Below are 8,919 nucleotides of genomic sequence, written 5' to 3'. Positions count from 1 at the left end.
ATTTCAAGGAAAATACCAAATAGAATGCTCAATGGTACAAATAGGGTTAGTAATACCAAGGCCAACAAAACTGTACAATCAACCATCAAACGGGATTTTTTCCACCCTCCAAACTCAAAACTGAAAGAGGCAAGAGGGGTGGGCAACTCGCCAAAAAGAAAACATTAAATAAATTGTTGAAAAATCATACACAAAAAAATTTCAACCTCAGCTCTCACCAATTAACCCCTAGTGAGACCAATCTTCTACAAAAAGGTATGAAATTCGCCCCTACAGCATTGGCTAACCCCTTTAATCTATACATCAGCATTAAAAAATTTATGCGCAATTTGGCTATAAAAGAAATATTTCTTGAAGAAGGAACCCACTAACAACACGATAACTTACTCAACTACAACCAATATTCAGGACTATATCCATACGAACCTAGCACCACAATCCTCATTTAATCCCATCAATGAATACTCTAGTGCCTTCCGGTCTTTTGAAACCATGGTCACTACAGATATAAGAAAATCTTACAAAAACAGCTCCAAGTATATTTCACATAACCTTAGCGCTAGTGAAAGGAAATCCATCATTGACCTCCAAAAAAATCATGACATTGTTATCCGCCCAGCTGATAAGGGTGGGGGCATCGTGGTACTAGACTGCACTACATACCATAATGAATCACAGACTCATAAATGACACTGTCACCTACAAAAAATGAACTTCAATCCCACTGTGAATTTTACTAAAAAACTAAACATTTTAGCCCAAAAGGGCAAAACCCTAGGGGTACTAAATAGGAAAGAGTTCCAGTTTATAAACAACAGAACACCCACAACAGCCATGTTTTATCATATACCTAAAATCCACAAAGATGCCACTAACCCCCCAGGTCGCCCAATCATATCGGGAATTAATTGCTTGAATGCTAACTTATCCAAATATGTAGATCTACACTTACAAAAATGTATGCCCCTAGTCCCAGCTTACTTGAAAGACACTACTCACACCATACAAGTCCTGGAACCCTTTATATGGCAAAGTAATTATATCTTGGGCACTCTGGACATCAAATCCCTATACACGGTAATTAACCATGAAAAAGGATGTGAGTCAGCCAATTTCTTTCTACATACTTTGGGGACATACAAAGAACCCCAAATTGAATTCATTCTGGAAAGCATCGGGTTCATATTAAGACACAATTATTTCCAATATGAGAAACAGTATTATTTGCATACGTGGGGCACCGCGATGGGCACGCGTTTTGCGCCAAGTTACGCTAATCTGTATGTGGGTCACTGGGAGCATCAACACATTTTTAAGGAAGGCGTATTACATCCAGGATTAAAATTCTGGCGTCGTTTTATTGACGACATCCTGTTTATCTGGGAGGGGACCGTAACAGAACTTAATTCCTTCATCTCAAACCTAAATAACAATCAGATCGATTTAGAATTTGCCCCCACCACCAGTAATTCCCAGGTTAATTTCCTGGACCTCACAATTTATGTGGAAAATAGTAAACTAAAAACAAGGTGTTTCCGCAAACCAGTGGATTCAAACAGCTTTATACACCTAACAAGCTGTCACCTCCCAATCTGGCTCACGGATATCCCTAGAGGACAATACACTCGTATTAGGAGAAATTGCACAAACTTGAAGGATTATAATGAGGAGTCCACATATATCACCAAACAATTTGAAGCCAAAGGTTATAAAACACAAACCCTCAATGTGGCTCAACAAGCAGTTGGTCATATATCAAGAGAGAGTCTTGTCCATAAAGCCAAAATAATAAATAATCCTCAGGACATTCAAGCACAAATAAAGGATTTACCCATAGTCACACAATTCCATTCAGGGCACAAGAAATTCATGAATATAGTCAAGAAACATTGGCCCATTCTGCAATGTGACAAGAACATTGGGGATTTATTACCTAACAACCCCAGATTTGTTTACACTAAGGTGCAAAATCTGGGCCTCCTTCTAGCGCCAACAACGAAACCAGTCCTCTCTGGAACAGGGGCACCCGCAAAACCATCAGACCTCCATAGGTGGGGTTTCAGGCCATGTGGCAGATGTTCGTGCTGCAAACGCACATCTATTGGGAAGTTGGTCCAAACCACATTTACAGACTCAAGTGGCACTAAGCAATTCTATATTAAAAATTCCATAACCTGCAAAACGACAGGGGTAATTTACACACTGCAGTGTCTGTTGTGAATTCTGCTTTTGGGCTCCCTCCGGTGGTTGTAGGTGGTAATGCAGTTGCCCCTGAGTTGCAGTCCTGGTCAGGTGTATCTGCTGATTGCAGTTCTGACTGGGGTATTTAGGCGTGCAGGATTCATTAGTCCTTGCCAGTTGTCAATTGTTGGGAGGTGTAGGACCTCTGCCTGGTTCCTCCTGCCTTTCTGCCAAATCAGCAAAGATAAGTGTCTGGGTTTTTTTTCCTGTGGCACACATGTTGTGTGCTTCACAATTCAGTGCTATTCTTTGTGTTTTCTTGTCCAGCTTAGATTGTGTCAGTATTTTCTCAGTCTTGTTGGATTCTCTGGAGTGGCAGATATACATTCCATGTCTTTAGTTAGATTGTGGAACTTTTTGTATTATCTGCTGTGGATATTTTTGGAAGGGTTTTAATACTGACCGCCTAGTAATCTGTCCTATCCTTTCCTATTTAGCTAGAGTGGCCTCTTTTGCTAAATCCTGTTTTCTACCTGCGTGTGTCTATTCTTCTCCTACTCACAGTCATTATTCGTGGGGGGCTGCCTATCCTTTGGGGGTCTGCTCTGAGGCAAGGTAGCATTCCTATTTCCATCTATAGGGGTATTTAGTCCTCCGGCTGTGTCGAGGTGTCTAGGGTATGTTAGGCACACCCCACGGCTACTTCTAGTTGCGGTGTTAGTGCAGGATTTGCTGTCAGTACAGGTTCCACCGACTCCAGAGAAAGTTTCATGCGGCTCCAAGGTCACCAGATCATAACAAGTGTCCCTGTAATAAAATCTATGTGGGCCGAACTAAAAGATCTTTGAAGGTCAGAATTAAGGAGCACCTAGATAATATTCAGAAGCGTTTTAAAGGTCACCCTTTATCCCGCCACTTTTTAGGAAAACATAATAAATCCTGTGGAGGGATCCTTTTTTGTGGAATCCAAATAGTCCAACAAAACCCGAGGGCCGGGAATTTTCTTAGCAATGTCCAGGGTTGAATCCAAATGGATTTATATGCTAGACAGCCTGGCCCCTAGAGGACTCAATTATGAAATTGAGTTATACGCTTTTTAATCTGAACTTTTAATATTAATTATTCATGCCCAGCTACCTTTGTATAAAGGGGTGTGTTTTGTTTAGGACCGAGGTGGGATCCTGTGGACAGTTTTAACCCTATCTCGGCATATTAATTACAAAATCTGCTTTCTATCCATGAGTGCATGATTTTACAATCTCTATTATTTTAGCAGATTGGGGTTGAGCAACCAGCTCTTTTAGATCAGGACCTATTATACTGCACCATTTTTATCTTTCATATTTTATATATTTTATTACTCCACTAATAAAGTTGTCAGAGTTTTAATTTTTTGTATATTTCATGTTATTCCCCTTCTTTCGCCACCTAATTAAGCCTAAGGTCCAGGGCATCAAAATATTATTATCACCACATAACCCATTCGATGATACAGATCCTTTCATTTATGTCCTTCAGTTTTCTTTCCTATACATCTCCATACGCCCCTAATCCAATTCTTCCTGTTATCTACCAAGTATGCCGCATTAACCATGCTTCACAAATTAGGCACTTAGGTGAATCCCCTCTCAAGGCTCTAATTCATGGCCTCCCCGCTATCTAGTGCACTAATCGCGCTGCATTCTCATTCATGTACCATCTACGAGTCATACCAATTAGGGATGCTAGGTAGTTTTTTTCTGTAGGAGGCGGGCAAGTAGCCGCTATATAAGAGGAGGGCTCTATGGGGAACTCCAGCCGTGACGAAGAAGGATCGCATCCTTCGAAACGCGTTGGATTGGTTAATCCGCATACGCGCCCGCCCACTAGCCGTGACGTCACACTACTTGCCACGCCCCTTCTACACTCCGCCACCGCTTTGGTGTTGCTTCCGGCCGGGGCACGCCAGAAGTTGGCGGTTCCTACTAGGCTCCTGCATCCCTCCAGCAGACCTGACTCGCACGGATCAAGACGCCACTTCTATCCCCTAATCCCACGACCTTGCAGCACGGAGCCGGACTTCCAGCACTAGGAGGATCCGCGCTCACATCATCTTTTCGGCATCTTGTAAGTACACAATTACACCTGTTGTAAGCCTTCTATTTGCCGGTTATTGCCCTCATGCACAACCCTTGTGCAATTGTAGACACATACACCAGCGCAGGTGATTTACCATTGTTTTCTGCTTTCTTCATAACCCACAGGGTGACACACAGACCCTGTTTCTATCACCAGCAGCTACGATTGTTGTCCTCCCCTTTTTTTCCCCCTTACTCTCTACTCTCCGAGCGCCAGTGTATTGTTTTTTCTTCATTTTATGAATCGCTACAGTCAAGCGGTCATGTTTCTGAATCATAATGGTTCTGTAGAGGAGAAAAAAGACAAGTGATCAGTTTGTCATGTAAGTAACGCAACAGTGTTTATACAATTTTGCTTCTTCCTGGTGTTTTCCACAGGAATATGACCTACAAATATATTGGAAGACTGCAAGTAGAGTATTCAGCAATTATTCACCCAAAGGAGTGATATAAGAGGAGAAAAAAAGAAACCATGCAACAAAATGGTTAACAGGGTTCTCCAAGAATTATTCTAAATTGCATCGGGATGCTGGCAGGTGGGAGAAGGTTCGCAGGCCTCTGGTATGACAGCTATGGACTACTGACGTGGCTGTTGGACCAGGGTCCTATGGATCATTTATCATGTTAGCTGTAGACACAATAGCTACAGAATTGTCTATTGTAACAAACCGTTCCAGATCTCAGAGTGCTGTCAGTTCTCACCCCTCCCTTCACACTGCTGTAAGATGAGATCTGGAAGTGTTTATAATGATACATAACTCAGCTCCTGTATTTCTACACAGCTCGCCCGATTTGGTTGATAAGCCCCTGAAGACACGCATCGTGCAAGTGTTGTCTTGCCTCCGCTTTTACCTTTCAGCCGCATTGTGCCTCCAATTTTCCATTTTGCGCCTCTTCTACGGTATTAGCTTGCTCCACCGAGGTAATAGTAAATGCAGCACTTGAGCTTCCATGAGCCTGGCAGGGGTCCGTTCATGAGTCAACTTTATGGGATACCTCCTTTGCTATCATTTTTTCTCATTGTCTGGTTATATTGGACACATTTTGCATTTGTTGTGGGTGGGGGCATTGCAGGCGATTCTATTTATTGTATGGTTTCCGTGGACTGTATATTTGCACTCTAGCAGGCTAGATTTTTGTATTTATTATTCATCCCCATTCTTGGTGCTGAACACTTAATCTATCTGCATATTTATATGGTTTGTTTATTCAGGTGTAGGTGTGTGTGTGTGTGGGGGGGGGGAGAAAAACGCCTATTATGGGCAATTGAGTTGTTGGTATTATTAAATGTTTTTAATGTTTATGTGGTTTGGTGTACAATAATAAAAGCATTACTATTTTTATGGTGATCCATGTATCTGTGCATGTTTCTTTTCCTTCCTCTTCAAGCACTACTTTGTATAGACATGCTACAGGGTTGATCCCATGTATGTGATGGTGCCCTCCATTCTTCTTTGGTAGAAGTATCGCACGACCTGACTAGTCCTGGGTCATTTCCATATGACAAGCTGCAGAACAGAAGTGCTTTTGTTCAAACAGAAATGTTAGATTGGAACTTCAAAGGCTTTATTCTATTGCTATCTGGCTATAATGGTGCTTTTCAACAGTTAGCGCCCCCAACAGCTTTTTTTCAAGTTTACATTTACGTGAAGAAGTTCATGAAACCTAAAAAAAAGTAATTATCCTACCCGCTGTCAGATTCCAGACATACAACTGGCACATCAGTAGGGTCTGTTGTAAGCTTAGCTGCCTGTTGAGGGAGTATGGAGATAACACCAGCATGCTCATCCGAGAGACTTCCACAGCCTAAAAGAAGAGAGGATACTATTACATGTCCTTGCCTAGATCCTGACTTAGCACATAGGATGAGTCACATGAAGGCTTGGACTGGGCCACAGCTGGATATTTGGGGGAACACTAGTCTAGTTCAGACTCAGGAGTGGCCCACAGAGTCACTGTTGCTGGTGGGAACTTGTCACCACATTCTCACACTTGCCCCATGGCTATTTGAGGTCCAGAGCAGATAAACGTTTATTAATTGTAGCACAGTTCTATCTCTGGTTTCAATATAAAAATCAGACAGGCCACCAGGTGTAAAGAAAGAAAGACAAGCATAAAGAAAATACAGTATGACTGTACATAGTCAACTTACACCCCAAGTTCAGTCCTTGAGAATCTGTGCACAAAACGCCAACGATAGATGGGATTTTCATCCTGGAATTAAAGACATGAACTGACATGTAAATGCAAGAAATAAAGGAAGTATTCTGTAACTCTGTTAATAATGGAATTTTCCATTTTATTTTTTTTATGAACATGGACAGTCAGTGCTAGTCCTGCGGAGGGAGAGTAACACCCGAGTATATTCTTTTCCCCTATAGTACATGGATAGTCATAAAAATTTATATTTATTTCCATTCAAGACAGTTGGTGTTATTTCCACCATGTTGGCTATAACAGAAATTCTGACCTAGCATTTATGACTCCTGAATAGGAAGACGTCCTCCAGTTTGGACAGATCTGTCATTCAGGATTTACCATTTGCACAATGTCGGCAGCACAATATGGGTGTGTTCACATTCGCCTGAATAGGGCTCACAGAAATCCATGCGACTCCTTTAGAATCAACCCCATTCAGACGAATGTAACCACAGTTGCCTTTATCAGTTCTCAGCTGGAGCAATCGCACCCTTCACTGCAATACTTGCCTCACTGCCACTGGAAGGGTTAGCCATGGCGGTACAGGCATTCTTGCCCATCAGGGCTCGCTTACCACCACATAAGCCATCAGGGTTACATTTACTGAGTATCACTAGAGGTCACAGGATCGATTTGTGGGACTCCGGTCTATTGGCCAGGTCAGTAGTCTCTGGTAAGAGATTCGACAACTTCCCATCCAGCAGACAGAGCCTAGTGAGGGACAGCGAATCGAGCGGCCGAGCTCTACCGATCACAATTGGTGCTGCTCTTTATATTTAACAAAACAGTGGGCTGCCCCAGACTGGTGATTGTCTTTTATAGATAGGGACCCTTCTGAGCCTAATATCCCCCTGAAGGTAGGGAGTCGGGCAGAACTTCCAGGTGGCTGGCATATAAAGCGGGATCCCAGTTTTCCACAGCCGCTCTTCCAGTGAAGGAATAAGATGCCGCTTTCCGCACTGACCCAGCGCTGCAGCGTCTTTTAGTAAGCAGTTTCATGAGCTAGTGGTCACATAGGGGATTATGTCCGACCTCTCGCAAAACGGGATTGGCAGTGTATGCGCCAACAGGGCCCTATAGACTCTAATGGTGCAGAGTGACCGTGCGACCTGTCGTGCAGCATTTTCTGGCGTGGACGCCCACTGGAGACGGACAAGCTGCGTACAGCACTGGTTACTGTTCAGAATCCTCCTTCCTTTCCTGCCAGGCTGGGGGGTCACACAAATAGGAAGTTCGGGCCCTTCCGGGGGCATTAGGGACACTGCTGAGCACAACTGATTAACCTGTGACTGCCCACTATTAGTACATAAGGGGGGGCGGCCACAGACTGGCGATAGGGGCTCGGTTGCGTCTAGTTGGAGTTAATTTTTTTGTGGTCCTCAAAAAATCAACTCCATTCTAGCTGATTCACTAGTGAGCTGTCTAGATTGGAGTTGATTTTTTGAGGCCTCATTTTATCAACTCCACTCTAGACGGCTCACTACTGAAGTGACTAGATTGGAGTGATACAGGAAAGATATATATCTTGGTACCGTGTTAGCCAGTAGATAGAAAAATGTTTAGAATTGAGAGTCCTCAGTGGTTGATACCTTTTAATGGCTAACTAAAAAGATGGTAACAAATTGCAAGCTTTCGAGACTACACAGATCTCTTCATCAGGCATAGACTAATACAAATTTGTATTAGTCTATGCCTGATGAAGAGATCTGTGTAGTCTCGAAAGCTTGTAATTTGTTACCATCTTTTTAGTTAGCCATTAAAAGGTATCAACCACTGAGGACTCTCAATTCTAAACATTTTTCTAGATTGGAGTGGATATTTTGTGGTCCTCATTCCAGCAACTCCACTTTAGCCGGTTTACTGGTGAGGTGACTAGATTGGAGATTAATTTTTGAGGCCTCACTGCAGTCACATGTTTTTGATGACCTCATTTTAGCCACTCCACTGTAGACGGTTCACTGGTGAGGTGACTAGATTGGAGTGGATTTTTTGATGATCTCTCTGCAGCTTCTCCATTCTAGACAGTTCAGTTTCTACAGTGACGTTCCTCAAAAAATCAGCTCCAATGTTCAGAATGGAGCTGATTCCAGGAGCCTCATAGACTGCAATGTAGTGGAATTGGAATGTATACACACACATTATCTACTATATAATTGTCTAAGGGTCACTTCCGTCTTTCTGTCTGTCCTTCTGTCTGTCTTTCTGTCACGGAAATCCCAAGTCGCTGATTGGTTGCAGCAAAACGGCCACGACCAATCAGCGATGGGCACAGTCCGGCGGCAAAATGGCCGCTCCTTACTCCCCGCAGTCAGTGCCCGCTCCATACTCCCCTCCAGTCAGCGCTCACACAGGGTTAATGGCAGCGTTAACGGACCGCGTTATGCTACAGTGTAACGCACTCCGTTAACGCTGCTATTAAACC

At 43.1% G+C, this 8,919-nt stretch overlaps 1 protein-coding gene across 1 annotated transcript; it reads right to left on the bottom strand.

The window, feature by feature from the left end:
• Window positions 1–410: 410 nt before the first annotated feature.
• LOC143817665 (ragulator complex protein LAMTOR5-like) lies at window positions 411–6,597 on the bottom strand. Its single transcript, XM_077299158.1, has 4 exons — window positions 6,451–6,597; window positions 5,987–6,104; window positions 4,495–4,583; window positions 411–499 (listed from the first exon to the last, which is right to left on the bottom strand). Exons 1-4 carry the CDS (start codon window positions 6,536–6,538, stop codon window positions 411–413), a joined length of 384 nt encoding a protein of 127 aa, XP_077155273.1. The 5' UTR covers window positions 6,539–6,597.
• Between the last annotated feature and the right edge of the window lie 2,322 nt (window positions 6,598–8,919).

This window comes from Ranitomeya variabilis, chromosome 3, assembly GCF_051348905.1.
Source record: "Ranitomeya variabilis isolate aRanVar5 chromosome 3, aRanVar5.hap1, whole genome shotgun sequence".
Lineage (NCBI taxonomy): Eukaryota > Metazoa > Chordata > Amphibia > Anura > Dendrobatidae > Ranitomeya > Ranitomeya variabilis.
This window is presented reverse-complemented; position numbering and strand designations above follow the sequence as displayed.